At 47.3% G+C, this 16528-nt stretch overlaps 1 protein-coding gene across 11 annotated transcripts in view; it reads right to left on the bottom strand.

Annotated features, from left to right (window-relative positions):
• Nucleotides 1-16528, bottom strand: part of FRMD4A (FERM domain containing 4A) — a 332058-nt gene that overhangs the window by 133343 nt on the left and 182187 nt on the right. For all 11 annotated transcript variants that reach the window (XR_010411703.1, XM_064592040.1, XM_045874389.3 and 8 more), the window contains one exon: nt 5017-5109. Coding sequence is in view for 10 of the 11 variants with exons in the window: in XM_064592040.1 (XP_064448110.1) it covers nt 5017-5109 (93 nt within the window). In the remaining variant the exon portion in view is untranslated. The remainder of the gene's footprint in view (nt 1-5016; nt 5110-16528) is intronic.

Genomic DNA, 16528 nt, shown 5'->3' with positions numbered 1-16528 from the left:
CCCCCTTCCCCCGGCCCTGACCACACTCGGCAGCTCAGAGGCAGAAATAAAAGAAATAGGTGACTGGACGGATCCCATCCTACGTGTGTGTGCACGAGCATGCACAGGGGGCATGCATGCATGTGACCGGCAGCAAAGGCAGGGGGAGTCCTGGGGAAGGGCTGGTTGCAATGGTGGTAACACGGATTGGACTGAATCGGCAGAGATGAGGACGGGCAGGCTGAGAGGGCCCGAGAATTAGGGGAAATGGATGCAGAGGTGCACGTGGGTAGGGGTTCGTCTGCTCCGCTCCCCACTCTACCCTTAGCTCCTAAACTAATGCCCACGACACGGTCAGTGCCTGGTGGATATTTGTGCATCAGTAACTGAACCTATTGCCAACGGTGAGTGTGCAGCTCAGTGTCCCCAAGGGGGGAAACTCACTCTCCACAGCTCGAATGAGAGTGGGTCTTGGCTCTCCAGGCCCTGCAGTGATGCGGCTCAGGGTGCTGACGGGACCGTGGAGTCTTCCTACGTGAGAGGGAAGAGCACGGTGCGGGGAGAATGCCTTCCCACTGGTGTTCACCCTGGTCAGCAGACGGCAAGAAGTTCTCAAGTGGGGCTAACAACACCTACCTCGGCTTCTGAAAACTCCTGCTTTACCATGTGCGAGGCCCCTTCCTCTGCCACTATGGAGGTTCCAACCTGCCTCCAAGTTTTGCGACTGTAGGATGTCCCCCGGCCACTGGGGTGCTCTCCGCCAAGGCCACTCGGAGTTGAGTAGTGCCAGACCTGGAATGGCAGGCCTGGGAGGGCTACTGCTCTCTGCACCCTCTCTCCCAGTGGGGGTGCATCCGCGCCTGACGCCATCTCTGCGGGTGGACCCTGGTTCTGCAGCCGCGGCCAAGTGTGGAACACGAGACGGCCCAAAGTCACTGATCCTGACTTGGTGGCCTGTGGCCCGGCCAGAGTCTCTGAGAAGCAATCATGGGGTCGCATTTCACTTGTGGAGAGAGATGTAGCTTGGTGCAGTGGGGAGGGCCCGAAGTTTGGAGTCAGATCTAACTGAACAGAGGTGGCAATTTATTCGCGGTATTGGGAGGAGAATCAGCATGTTGGGCCCCCATCTCCCTCTCTTCTTTTTTTTTTTTTTTTGAGATTTTATTTGACAGAGAGACACACAGCGAGAGAGAGCACAAGCAGGGGCAGGGGGAGAGGGAGAAGCAAGCTCCCCACTGATCAGGGAGCCCAAAGCAGGACTCGATCCCAGGACCCTGAGATCATGACCTGAGCCAAAGGCAAACGCTTAACGACTGAGCCACCCCTCACCTCCCTCTCTTTACCCAGGAGTAATAATACCTGATTCAAGGGCTGTGAAGATTTACAATCATCCTGAATGATGGAGGGATGTTTCATAACGGATAGTTCCCTTCCCTCAGACCTTTTCCCTTTTTAGATCATTATTAAGACTCTGCAGGCTCTGTGATCACTCCTGGTGATCTGACTCAGGAGGAAAGGGGAGGTCCTTTCAGGCTACATCATGGGTCAGTGAAGACGGGTTTTCAGTCCTCTGTCCCGCATGCTGAGAACACCCAGCAGCATGACACCAGCCTCAGGCCCTTTGAGGACATGCTCAGAGGAGAAAGCAGAATCCCCCGATTTCAAATTCATGTTATTTAACATATCGGGGTCTTATTTTTCATCATCGGTTGAATGGAAGTGGTAATTCCGCCCCCTCTCTCACAGATGTTTCGAATATGCATTACAGCGAGAGAATATATAATTGCCAAATAGTAAGCCATGCTGGCTGGGATGGCAGCCCAAATTTAGATCCCCAGGGATACGTGGTTAATATTTCCACTGGATGAATTCCCAAAACTTGACTTAAAGCAGTCAGCCTTTTCCACAGTCTTTTACTGGGTGCTTTTATTCTCACGAAGGCTAACGGTGCACGTGTTACAGGGATGAATCTATAGATGTTTAAACAAAAGGAGAGAGGCTAGGAGCGGCTAGAGAGACTGCTTGCAGGCACGCACATGTGCTGCTGGCTGGGCTGGGGCTGTTCCAGCCGCCGCGCTCTTGTTGAGAAAGGAGAAAGGTCAGCGAGCTCGTGGGGAAATCGCCCAGCCGGACGGGAGCTCCTTTATGGACCCCGGCATAGTCCAAGGTCTGAGTCCTTTATGAAGATAATTCATCCTGCAATTCCTTTGGAGAAAATAGCCTGCGGGCACCCCTGGAAAGGCACTGAGGTACAGCTGGGAATTCTGCCCAGGCACCAAGGTAAAAATGCACAATTCACCTACGCGAGAGCATCTGTCTCCTCTCTTGGAGAAAACAGACTCTTGGTGTTTTGCTTCTGTGTTGCTCAGCTGGCTGCAAAGTGGGGACTCAGGAGAGTGGGGTCTGGGAGCCAGGATCCTCTGTGATGGGTGCCAAGGTGACACCCACCCTGGGAGGTGGTAATAATTCAAGTGACAGATGATGGGGAGAGGGGAGGATAGGGCAGAGGGTGGAAGTAGCCAGAGAGAATTAATGCACCTAAGAATCTGAGGAAGAGGAAAGACTTCAAGGTTAAAGTCTACAGGACTGAATGGATAACGACATCACAGATTTGAGGGACCACAGAAGGCCTGGGGAGGTCCAGATGATGAGTTTGGCTTTGGAGCTGCTGAGTTAGAAGCATTCAGGTGGCCAAGGCTGGACACAGAAACCCGAGGCTCTGCAGAAAGAGCAGCTTTTGCAATGAGCTACAGAAGGAGCTCCACCTTGTGACAATATTCTGCTAGGGGTCTGTCCACAAATGTGGCCCAGGAGAGTTTTTCCCTGGGCAACGTGTTCTCTGAGATGCCTACTGCAGCCACCTAGGAAAATGGGTGGCAAATGGCAGAAGCATTCATTCCTGCTTCTCCATATTGTGAGCCCGGGCCCTACCTCTGCAGCTCTCCTCTGTGTATCTGGTATCACAGACAGAAGTCACGAGTGACTTGGATCGGCCGGCATATCCTCAGCGACAATTTTGTGGCGCCCCAAGCTTTCCTCCAAGGCTCGGTTCCCGAAACCCACCAATAACTCAGCTCATAATGGACCCTTGCAAAAAGCAGCTAATATACAACCAGCCCGGTATTCTCTCTTCTTGATTAATGTTGGTGAAAAGCAGCAGGAAGGAGGGGAGATCCTGATGTATTCTGGCAAGTGGACTCATCCACCTTTGATTACAGGTTAATGAAACACTTAAATTCAACGGAGCCTTGCCCGACGTTGCCGCACCCCCACACCACCCCTCACCCCCCTAGTGGAATTGTGAACTCTCCTTTATGCAGTTACCTTTCCATTTATCTGAGAAAATGGAGCCACCATTAAAGAGACTGTGACATCAAGATCACGCCCATCAGTAATGGAAATGGCTAAGGTTAGCTCTGATAGGTTTGCAGCTTTTAAACAAATAAAAAGGGCATTAAATCCAAGTTTAATTTTGCTCCGCCAGCAGAGGTGAAGATACATATTCTCGTCTGGGACATGGACCCTTTAACTCTTACTTAGGCTCTCTGATGCCTTCCAGGGTATCAGGATGGCTAAGATTAAAACTGCATTCCTGACCATGCTCTTTAGGAAGAACTGAACTGAGTTGTTTGTGTCCTGCTCTTGAACTTGTTAACATATATATATATTTTTAAAGATCTTATTTATTTATGTATTTGCGAGAGAGAGTGCAAGCGCACGCATGACCCGGGGTTGGGGGGCAGAGGGAGAGGGAGAAGCAGACTCCCCACTGAGCGGGGAACCCGATGTGGGGCTTGATCCCAGGACCCTGGGATCATGAGCTGAGCCCAAGGCAGCCGCTTAACTGACTGAGCCACCCAGGCGCCCCATTGAACTTTAACATATTTTAAAAGGACAGGGTGCGTGTATTGGGTATGAGTGCTGGTGTCTGCTGGAAGACGGAGGCATTCGGGCCTAAATGCCCCTGCAGTTGTGCACAATGAAGGTTCTGCACAAAAACCGCCTGGTGGTTCCAAGGACGGGGTGCTCTGGGAGACGCTGGATCTGGACGCTCAGATCCTGGCTTTGCCCCTGAACCCAAGACACAACCCCCCCGCCCCCGACTTGCCAAAACCTTCTGCAAATGAAAGTGGTAAGTCCGGCTGACTTCATGTTTGCAAATGTGAGCCATGAGAAGCAAATTATATTCTCTGCAGTCACAGAATAAAACTTCTTATAATAGATTAGTGAACAGAAAATGCCCATCGTTTCTGGCATTTTATTAAGCTGTATTCTCCCTTCCTGGGGAATGCATTGAACTATGGTTTGCTGCTGCATTTCAACTATTCCTATTTGGAATAAGATAAAATAGGCAAGTTTTAAGAGGCCAAGTGTCACTTGTGAGAAAAGGAAAGAAGACTCAGGGGCGCCTGGGTGGCTCAGTCGGTTAAGCGTCTGCCTTCGGCTCAGGTCATGATCCCGGGGTCCTGGGATCGAGTCCCGCGTCGGGCTCCCTGCTCAGTGGGGAGCCTGCTTCTCCCTCTCCCTCTCCCACTGCTTGTGTTCCCTCTCTCACTGTGTCTCTCTCTGTCAAATAAATAAAATCTTAAAAATAATAATAATAAAATAAAAATAAAAATAATGAAATAGGGGCACCTGGGTGGCTCAGTCGGTTAAGCGTCTGCCTTCGGCTCAGGTCATGATCCCAAGGTCCTGGGATCGAGTCCCGCATCGGGCTCCCTGCTCAGCGGGGAGCCTGCTTCTCCCTCTCCCTCTCCCCCTGCTTGTGCTCTCTCTGTCTCTCAAATAAATAAAATCTTAAAAAAAAAAAAAAAAAGGAAAGAAGACACAGACATTTGTGATATAGCTCCAAATGACCACCACCAATAATAATAATAATAACCCCAGGATTTGTGTTACTATAAGAGACTCAGTTTAGTTTGAGACAGATGGACCACAACGAACTCGATTCCCCTTTCCTTTAATCACGCTGCCCTCCCAGACTTCTTGACAAAGAAAAAACAAAGAAGCAAAAGGATGGATACGAGGTGTACATACCTGACACAAAAGTATAAAACCACTGGTCCTGACTTTTTGGGGAAGTCATGTTCCAATACTCTTCGGTCTAGTTGAAGCCAGTTTAAGTGTCCCCTGAGGAGAGAGAGACAAATGGGTTAGGACTCTGGAGTTTGTGGAAGCTTCTGTGACGAAGGCATGTGCACAGCAGAACATGTTGGATCGCAGATCAATGTGGACCGCTCCCTCACTCCTAAGTTCTCAGTATTTGAAGAACCTCAAGGAGTTATCTGGGGGGATACTGAATCGGCAGCAGATACCATGTGACACGAAGGAGAGGAATGACAATGAGAAAGTCTGGGGTTCGCGACCTGCTATCCATTTCCTTGATTGTGCTAAAATTAAAATGGAATCCTACCCTCTCTCTCGTCCTGAATTCCCTTGCCACCACCCACCTGAGTGCCTTTTTTCCCGAAGACTCAAAACCCACTTTAGAAATGTTAGCAATCTTCACATTTTGCTGGAAGCAGACAGGGTGAAAAGTGAATCACAGACAGTTTCTTAAAAAATGCAACTCACACCCACCATATGACCCAGACATTCTACGCCGAGGTATTTACCTGAGAGAAATGAAATCTATGTCCATGCCAAGACTTTTTTACATGCAGATGTGTAGAGACACTTTACTTGTAACAGGTCAAAACTTAGAACAACCCAAATGTTTATCAATAGGGGAATGAGCATGATATAGTTGTAGAACAGAATACTATCGCCCCAATAAAGACAGTGAGCTATTGGTACATACATCAACATAGATGAATCTCAGAGTAATTGTGCTGAGTAAAAGATGCCAGACAAAAGAGTACAGACTGTAGGAGTTCATCTTTATGAAACTCCAGAAGGTGCAAACTGATCTATCCTGACAGAGGACACATTGGTGGTTGTCTGGGGGGTGGGTGCGAGGGAGGGCTTTCAGTGGGGCAAGAGGAAACTTTTGGGAGTGATGGATATGTTCATTATCTTGATGGTAGTGATGGTTTCATGGGTGTAGACACATATCAAAACTCATCAAACTGTACTCTTTACCGAGTGTTTATTGTATGTCAATTTTACCTCATCAAAGCTATTTTAAACAGTGAACCACAGAGACCTTTGATGATATACAAATGGAGTGGCTTATCATTTCTTCCTTCCCTCTCTTCTTTCCTTCTGTAAATATTAATTAATCGCCTTCTCTGAGAAAGGGTCTGGAGATGCAGCAGTGTACAAAATAAACACGATCCCGATTCCCCTGAGCTTACAGTCTTGTAAGGAGATAGACACTCAACCACTATTCCCACAATTAATGGCAAAATTACTAATCAGGGGGCACCTGGGTGGCTCAGTTGGTTAAGTGTCTGCCTTCGGCTCAGGTCATGATCCCGGGGTCCTGGGATCGAGCCCCGCATAGGGCTCCCCGCTCAGCAGTAGGCCTGCTTCTCCCTCTCCCACTTCCCCTGCTTGTGTTCCCTCTCTTGCCTGTGTCTCTCTCTGTCAAGTAAATAAATAAATAAATAAATCTTTAAAAAAAAGAATTACTAATCAGAATGGTATCAGGACCTAACACTTATGGTACAACACTTACGGTATAATGAGAACATGTAAGGACCTGAGTTTGGGGCCCAGAAGTACTGCCTGGTGTTTGAGATTTGAAGAACAATAAGAGTTAACTTAGCAAAGAGAAGGGGAACTATGTTCTAAGCAGTGCAGCCAGCATGTGCAAAGGCCCTGAGGCAGGGAGAAGTCTGGCATGTTGATGTGGTGTGAGTACAAAGGGATGAGGCTGGAGAGGGCGAGGACCAGCTGCTAGGGTCTGGGAGGCCACGTTGAGAAGATGGTCTTTGCCGAGTGAGGCAAACCACAGGACAGGTATGAGCAGAGGAGTCTGCCTTTTCCTCTCCTCTCCTGACCCAATCTCAGTCCAGCAGCCCGGAGGGCCAAGCCCTATAATCACCTTTACTCAGGAGGCTCATGTTGAACAGACACAACTGATACACGAAGCCTCCTTGGGGGCCTGATGCTATGAAACACGTTCATAATGAATATGCACGTGTGAAATGCTGGCATTGGTCTGTGGATAATGGGAGACAAAACGTGTCTGACTCACTGCATTAGAATGTTTGCTCCTCCAAGCACATGCTTGCCTCCAACAAATGCAAGACAGAAAACACGCTAGAGGTTTTCATCTCCACTTTGAGGCTCATTCAAGCTGCACCTTTTGCACAAAATACCTCTTTCAATGTGACTCTAGAGATGGCATTTGGATCTGCTTCTGGAGAGTGTCCATCTGAGGAACTCGGGCTCTTTTTCCTCCTTCAATGAATCTCCATCTAGAAAAACATTTCTTTTTCTACTAACTTTACCTTTCATGTTTGGTTATTCTTCTCTGAACATAGTAAGGATAAAAAATAATGGGAAAAAAGGTTTTCTAAATAAACGACTGGATCACTTTCTTCCAGAAAGGTGGGGTAAATTCCCGTCCAACTAGAACACGGGATCTGGAAGCAGAAGGTACCAACTTGGTCTCTGGTTGTACTGGAAATGCCGAGAATGCCCCACAGGGTCATACTTTTTCAGATCTCTGTGCCTGAGCTCATGTTGCTCTCTCTGCCTAGAATGCCCTTCTCCTCCTTCATCACCGAGCGAAGGCTGAACCATCCTTCAAGACCAGGCTCTCTTGTGTCTCTTCCAGAAAGCGCTCCTTGACCCACCTTCTCACGCCACACAGCAGCCTGGGCTGGGCACCTCTCTGGACCCTCACGGCACCCACCCCAGGCACACCTGCTCCCATGCTGCCCACCATCCATGGAACGTCCCCTGCATATGCTTTCTGTCTCCCCAGTAGACCCTTTACATCTAAAAAACAGAGACCTACTTCATAAGGTGGAAGTGTGTGCTTGATCAAACGGAAGGTATTAACACAAATGTTAGCCCTAATTATTGGATAATAAATGACAGCCACTCTCTTCCTGCCTCTGAGAAGGTCCGAAATCTTCCAGAGCCTTCTCTCTAATTAGGCTCAGCCTCTTGCAAACATGCCCCATGCATGCTCTATGCTGTGCCTCTGATCATGCTGTTTCTCCTAATTGGAATAGTCTCTCCTCCTCATTATCCAAACGCTAGCCATTGTTCAAGGCTGAGTTCCAGTCTTTCAGAGAAGTCATCCTTCATTGTTTCCGTCTGGGGTTTCTTTCAAACTTCTCCAGGCTTGTGTGTGTGTCGTCTACAGAGCATTTAGCATATTTTGTACAACTTGTTATTTAAAGAATATGACCCGTCTCTCTAAGATGTTACGTTTTCAACACTTAAAAAAAAAATGTCATCCCCGAACCTCACAGTGCCTGATAAGTATTAGATGCTCAAAAGGACTTGCTCATTGATTGGCCACCAAAAGCAATAGATGTATGCCTGCATCTCAATTTATGAAAGTGACTGAGTGACAACACAGAGGTTAATGCTATTGAAAGAAAAGCTGAATGTTATCCAGAGCTTCCCTGGTGATGAGAGGTGCACCACACCACACAGGGCCATGGGGGAAGTGCCAGTGTTGGTTATGAGGCTGAGAAGGAATAAGGAGAAGGCAAAGGTCAGAGCCTTTACTGGGGTTTCCATGGGAAAGACAAGACAAGGCAGGGGAAACAGCATAGGGTTGGCTAGTTTTAACGACTCTGGTTTTAACGACTCTGGCAGGCTCTGAGGCATAAGTAGGCTGCCCCCAGCTGTCCAGTACCTGGCCCTGAACTGATTAAGGGTCGGGGCAGCCCTATAGAGAAGGTGGCTCAGAGGATGGGCTCTGGGTCACAGGGGAGATGTAAACAGCTTCAGCTGTTCATCTGGCTTTGGAATTAATGGATGCCAAGTAAACAGAGAATCTGAGAAAACTCCGAATAGCAATCCATCCAATGACCATGCGGATTTAAATTTTAATCTCTTGCCTGACGATAATTTGTGATAAAGGGTCTAGCGGGAAGAACCTTTTTATGATTGTCACAAGAGAAAGCCACAGCCCAGTCCAATGGCCCAACATTACTGACCACACGGACTGTTGGGGATTCGACCTGAGCTTTGGGGGGCATGATTCACTTGGTGAAGAACCTCCAGGTGAGGACACTGTGCATGACGGGACACAGACATATGTGTCCCTTGGATGCTACTCTGTTCTGTTCGGGGTGCTCACTGCTCTTCTTCATCCACGTGAACAGAAGAGAAGAGGAACAGATTCCCTCTCTAGAGAATTTCATTCCCCACATTAAAATTTTTTTAAAGATGGGCACTTCAGTGGTGCAGTCAGTTACGTGTCTGACTCTTGGCTTTGGCTTGGGTCATGATCTCAGGGTCGTGAGGTCGAGCCCCCTGTCGGGCTGTGCTCAGTGTGGAGTCTGCTTGAGTTTCCCTCTCTCCCTCTCCCTCTGCCCCCCCCTCAAATAAATAGATAAATCTTTAAAAAATTAAAAAAAATTTTTTTAAAGAATGACAGTTTCATAATAAATTTACTTAACTGGAAATTCCTTTGTTCGCAGCCATATATTGGTTTAGCATTTACCAAACACTGAAATATTTAGACAGTGAGAACATGATCAGGAAGCAGAGAGAACCAGGAGGCCAGAATCACCCCAAATAGCTAGCCTCCGAGGAAAAATGAATTTCCTTTCTCCACTTCCTCTGCTTGAACTCCTCAACCCCCAGCTGAGGGCTGTGAGGGATGGCATGACGCACACACGCATGCAGGGTTCTGACAACCATGGACAGGTGGACTCCCCACACCCGGAGTCCTGAGACCCTCGGGTGGAAGGAAGCGGCCCCCTCCGTTTTGCACGCCTGCAAAAATCTCTTCACCGCAGGCTGCTCACAAAGGCAAAGACCGGGGACACCTGGGTGGCTCAGTCGAGAAGCGTCTGCCTTCGGCTCAGGTCATGGTCCCAGGGTCCTGGGATCGAGCCCCGCATCGGGCTCCCTGCTCGGCGGGGAGCCTGCTTCTCCCTCTCCCTCTCCCCCTGCTTGTGTTCCCTCTCAAGCTGTCTATCTTTCTGTCAAATAAATAAATAAAAAATCTTAAAAAAAAAAAAAAGGCAAAGACCAAAGGGACAAGTGACTCATCCAAGGTCTCTTATGAGAACTGCCTGATATCTGGGCAAAAGCTAAGAGATGGACTGAAATGTCAACTGGAAACTCCAGTACCCTGGGAACTCCAGTACTTTGGGCTTGTTAAAATATTGTCTGCTCCTTGTATGTGGCTCTAAGTCACATCTGCTATAGCCAACAGCGTCAAGGGTCCCTCACCACACAGGATGCTTCCTTCCCTGCGTCACACCCCACGGTCCCAGCACCAAGTCTCTTCCTCAAATACTTTTTTTTTTTACGTTCGGGTGGGATGGGAAAGGAACAGGTCAAAGGAGCATCCTCTCTATTCAGTTTAACTAAGAGATGCCTGATAGCTCAGTTTTCATTATTCTCATTGATTTTTCATTTGAGAATTCACCTCGGTGCATTTACCTATAACAAAGCAAAAAATAAAAAAAATGCCCCAGCTGACACTCAGAGTATCTGTGCTACTGCTTGACTGATAACTATCTTTAAAGCTGAGCAAGATAACACTCATTGGGTTTATGGTGGCGATAGGTCAAACTGTGGGGCCAGTAATAAATATGCAATTGCTTCTGGGCAACAGAAATTGGATGCATTTATTTAACAGATTGCTTTTAACTTCTACATATAATACAAATAGATTTTTGTTTTGAGTGTTGGCACCTTCAACAGAGATGGCCCTAAGGAGAGCTTTGTTTATAGGGAGCTACCGGAGGGTGGAGGTATGTGATAAGTCTGTCTGAGCTGATCGCCTCTTGGACCCCCAAGGGGGAACAAAAAGTTGTACCTTTTAGAGGTTTTTATTGTAGATAGGTTATTTCCTATGGAATGAATTTCCAAAGAAAGCCAAAGCAAGAGCATGAAAATTCTTACGGATGTCACTGGATGGGGGGCAGGGAGTTGGGCAGAGTGCTCTTCAAAGGGAAAAATGTTTAGCTAGTTCGTGTCCTTAGTTAGAAATACATGGGCACATTGGGAACAGCTCAGGGAGAGTGATTAGCTAGAAACTCTCAAATAGTGGCCTTCAATTATGTGAGAGAGCGTGTATGAAAGAGAGAGAGAGAGACAGAGAGGGAGACAGACAGACGGACAAAGATGAGTATCGAGGAAAACAGATGGCTGTTCGGTCCCACTGACTTTATGGCTTTAATTTTTTATTTATGGAGGAACTGTTTGCTCCACTATGTTCTCTTAAGGCTGTTCTGAATTTTCTTTTGTAACATCTCCTGCAATATATCTGATTATTTACCTCCTGAACTAAAAATACAAGCCTTACGGGGGGTCAAAGCTAGTCATTTCTCTATTTCCAGGGCTTAACAGCGGATGCTAAATAAACCTTGCCTAAAGAACAAATACATCAGCTTCAAATATGCTCCATTGATCAATGCTGCCAGGGTGATGACAGCCATCCACGTAGAGACACGGCTCCTGCCCTAAACGGTCTCCATACTTGGGGAAAATTCACTGCTCACCAGCTCCAGGATCTGAGCTCCACCATCTCGCTCACACTGGGAATGAAAAGGTCAGAAGACATGGATCCCTCTGGCCTCCTCAGATGGCCGCATTCTTTTTTATTTATCTCAGCTGCACACAGGAAGAGTCCTAGACCCCTTCTCTGGTCACTAAATAGAAGGTACTGTGGTTTGCCAGACATCTGGATGTCTACACGGGCTGTCTCTGGGGTAGCACTGAGCGCTGAATGTCATGTTCCTAGGAGCAACAGTTACGACTCAGGCACGGAGGTCTTGGCATCGATTTTCCTCCCCAGTCTCCTGGTACAGAGCATTTCATGAATGGAAATCCCAAACCTATTTCTAAAATTACTTTCCCAGCGCCGTATCTTCCTGTTGTTTCTCCTGCAAGGGGAAAACTGCTTTTCTACATTATTTTCAAATTGTAGATAAGCTTGAGACTGGGAATGTTCACCACCTAAACCCTTCTCAGATGCCTCCGCCATTGCTCGTCATGCTTCTCCTGGAGGGGAGCAAGGACTCAGAGGGTTCTCCCCACTGTCCCGGCACTGGACTACGGGTGCATTTCCAGTACGAGGCGCTCGGGACTTAAGTTATTTGGATAAATCAGACTGCAAATAGTACCAATCAATGATGCAATCAATGGAAACATAGCATGTTGTTAAAAAAAAAAAATCCTTAATTGGTTCTTATGCTAGGATTCCGGCTTCACGGTGTCTGTGAACCCTCTAAAATTTGAGCATAAATTATTATGTGTGAAAATTCTGGTGGAGGTGATGGAACGTAACCTGTTAACAAATTTCAAAGGGTTCTGTGATTAAATAAGAGGTTAAGAACTAGTCATTTTCTTAATTGGCATGTGAAAATACACTCTAGCTGTACCTGGCTTTTAAAATATGCAATGATGGCTAAACAAGTTTCTTTCTCCCTCAGCTTTCTGAATACTACTTCAAGGCTTTCATTACATGAATACTCATTTACAGCATCTGACACACAATTCTTCACATTTTTAATAGGAGATTCAAATTAAAATCTAAATACACTATGAAAATCATTACTTCAACTTGCGGTGTGTTTGGCTAATTCTGTTAAATAGACTAAAAGTTATTTTAAAAATTTATTATTATTATTATTATTTTTAGAGATTATTTATTTTAGATAGAGAGAGAGCATGAGCGGGAGGGGCAGAGGGAGAGGGAGAAAGAATCTCAAGCAGACTCCACGCTGAGCACAGAGCCTGACATGGAGCTCGATCCCACGACTATGAGATCACGACCTGAGCTGAAACCAAGAGGCAGATGCTCAACCGACTGCGCCACCCAGGTGCCCCAATTTTTATTATTATTATTATTTTAAAGATTTATTTATTTATTTGAGAGAGAGAGCACACACGTGCGTGCAGGGAGGAGGGGCAGAGGGAGAGAAACTCTTAAGCAGACTCCACCCTGAGCACGGAGCCTGACAGGGGGCTTGATCTCAGGACTCTGGGATCACAACCTGAGCCAAAACCAAGAGTCGGATGCTTAACTGACTGAGCCACCCAGGCACCCCTATTATTACTTTTATAAGTAGGCCCTACACCCAACGTGGGGTTTGAATTCTCGAACCTGAGATCAAGAGTCACAGGCTCTACCTACTGAGCCAGCCAGGCACCCTTAGGATAAAAGTTATTTAGAGCTTTTGATGATGGGATCCTCTGTCAACAGTTAAAAACTTAACCAAAAAATTATACACCTGGCTATGAAGGGTGTTTGCATATGTCCAAACTCATAGAATTGCACACATGAAATATGCATGGTTCTTTGGTATCAATTATACCTCAATAAAGCATTTTCCTTTAAAAAGAAACCGAAACAGGGGTGCCTGGGTGGCTCAGTCGGTTAAGCGTCTGCCTTCAGCTCAGGTCATGGTCCCGGGGTCCTGGGATCGAGCCCCACATCGGGCTCCCTGCTCGGCGGGGAGCCTGCTTCTCCCTCTCCCTCCACTGTTCCCCCGGCTTGTGCACGTGTGCATGTGCGCTCTCTGTCGAATAAATAAATAAAATCTTAAAAAAAAAAAAAGAAACCCAAACAGAGGAAACAAAATGATGATGGAGAATAGATCAGATAACTACAAACAGGGCTTTACTGATTTAAATTATGCAGCCAGAACCATGGGCTCTCGAAACAAAACAAAACAAAACTTGGGTGTTAAAACCAAATAGTCCATGGAAATATCTCAAAAATAAAATGTACAAATAACTTTCCTTCAATGATGGGAGCCAATGATGGGTAAGTGAAAAATTTCAGTTATACCGTATGTGCTCATGGAAACACTAAATCTGAGCTAGTTCTCAAAACATTAGGTTTCCTGACTCTCCCCGAAATGGAGAGAGTCCGTAACTGCGCAGGTCCCCGGTGTGTCTCATGACATAATTGGTCATGTCTGGCCCCAAATACTCAAAGTTTGAGTGAACTCAGCTTCCCTTCTTGGATCTTAGGGAGGATGCCGAAGAAATTCCCTCCAACTTTCCCCTCTCCCTCTAGAACAGGGCTTTTCAAACTTGGCTACTCATTACGATCTGTCGGGGAGCTTTGAAAGATCTGGATGTTCAGGCCACAGCCAGACCAAATAAGTCGGAATTCGGGGGGTAGGTCCCAGGCACTGGTATTTTATAAAATGTCTTGGTGACGCCAATGTGCGGTCAAGGCTGAGAACCGCGACTCTCGCAAAACATAATTATTTTAAGATCAAATTTATACCAGCTCTCACTTTGCTTCAGAATGTTTTAAAGGCTGCCAAAATGTCATTGTTTGCAGGGACCACCAGCATTCAGACCATCTACAGATGACCACTGATGTCTCTTTGTATTAGTTATTAAAAATAAGAGGGGGCTAAATGCAATCGGATCTTGGAACAGAAAAAAAAAGGGCATTCGTGGAGACACCAGTAAAACTCAAATGAAGTCTGTAGTTTAGTACCAATAGTATCAGAGTTTACTAGTTCCCATGCTAATCTCTCAGTTTTGAAAAACGTCACACACTTTGTAAACTATAACAATTGGGGAAGCTGGGTGGAGGGTCTGCGGGGAACTCTGCTCTTTTTGCCAACTCTTGTTGAGTTTAATTATTTCAAAATAAAAAGTTAAAAAGTGAAATTAAAACAGGGGAAGCAAGTACTAACGCCGCAAAACTGCAGATTAGCCAACGATATTAAATATCCTGGGGCCCAGAGTTGTGCCTGGTGGATTTAGGCACTTTATTGAAGAATATAACCTGATGGTGTGAGAGAAGCTTAGAGAACCTTCCAATTTCCTGTCTTCCTTGTTTTTTTTTTTTTTTTTAAGATTTTATTTATTTGCGAGAGAGAGAATGAGAGACAGAGAGCATGAGAGGGAGGAGGGTCAGAGGGAGAAGCAGACTCCCTGCCGAGCAGGGAGCCCGATGCGGGACTCGATCCCGGGACTCCAGGATCATGACCTGAGCCGAAGGCAGTCGCTTAACCAACTGAGCCACCCAGGCGCCCCTCCTGCCTTCCTTCTGCTTTTATAGACCTCGTCTCCAGCCCCATCCAGATCCTACAAAATGTCATCAACAGCAGTTAGTACGAAAGGCCTTGCTGGCCATCGATGACCTTAAAGTCATCTAGTCTACTATAAGGAATCTGATACTGCTGGGGGGGATCGTACACTTGTTCAGTATTTTACAGCTCACGAGCCCTTTCCAAATGTTAGTCTTGTTTGATGTGCATTAGGAAATAGGCAAATCCACAAGGTACACCATGGGCTGTAATAAAAGATGGAACTTCGACTTCTTTTTATTATAGGAGGCACAGTGTTGCACCTGCATAAATCCCTCACCCACACACACCGCACATCATAGTACACACACACAATTTGAACACACGGCTATTAAAAGATTCTATATGTTGGGGGCGCCTGGGTGGCTCAGTCAGTGAAGCGTCTGCCTTCGGCTCAGGTCACAATTCCGGGGTTTTGGGATGGAGTCCCACATCAGGCTCCCTGCTCAGCGGGGAGCCTGCTTCTCCCTCTGCCTCCGCCCCCTCCCACCGCTAGTGCTTGCTTTCTCGCTCTCAAATAAATAAATAAATAAAATCTTTTTAAAGAAATAAAAGATTGTATGTGAGTCTGGCAGCGCCCAGAGTAAGGGCCAGAGGTGCCTATCGCAAGGCTAAGTGCTCTCTGACGCGCGACTACCAACCTAGGCGGGGCTCAGCTGCAGGCACAACTTCATGGTGGCAATTGTCCTCCTCCCTCCTACCAGGAAAAGGAGGAAAGTTCAGATGACCCACAAGGCCATCAGCCAACATCTGTTGGCCCCAGGGGTTGTCAGGCCACAACTGACTGGGCCCTGAGTCACGGCCACCCCTTTGTTTCTGTCTCCTTGGCTAGTCCCTTGGGGGCTCTGGTTCTTGATTTCTGCGGAGCCCCTGACACTAGCCAGGTCCCCGTGAGTCGGGCCCACCTGGCAGCTGCAGCCCTTGCCCACTGAGCTCCCATCAGCTTTTGCTGCTCTGACACTTGCTGGACGGATCCTCCCGCCTGGCCTGGGGTGAAGGGGACGAGGGTGGCCACACTCTCCGTGGACCCTGCCAGAGGATGGCTCCCATCCTCCCGTGACTTCCCCCCACAGAGCCCTCCACGCCTCCAGTTCCATCACTCAAGGGAGTAGGATGCTTCCTGGCAGCCTGGCCTCACACTCACGTGCTCAGGGGCACACTCATGCTTTCCTGGCCAGCCCAGAGAACTGGGAGCACTAAGATCGATGGCACACAGGCTGGGTTTTTTTGTTTTGTTTTTAAGCAGGCTCCACGCCAGCATGGAGCCCAACGTGGGGCTTGAACTCACGACCCTGAGATCAAGACCTGAGCTGAGATCAAGAGTCAGACGCCTCACCGACTGAGCCACCCAGGTGCCCTGAGGGTGACTTTCTACCTTACAGCCGATTCACTCTGGCCTG

The sequence above is a fragment of the Mirounga angustirostris genome, unplaced genomic scaffold (genome assembly GCF_029215605.1).
Source record: "Mirounga angustirostris isolate CCGP_5_RB_7025 unplaced genomic scaffold, mMirAng1.0.hap1 SCAF_5, whole genome shotgun sequence".
Classification (NCBI taxonomy): Eukaryota; Metazoa; Chordata; class Mammalia; order Carnivora; family Phocidae; genus Mirounga; species Mirounga angustirostris.
This window is presented reverse-complemented; position numbering and strand designations above follow the sequence as displayed.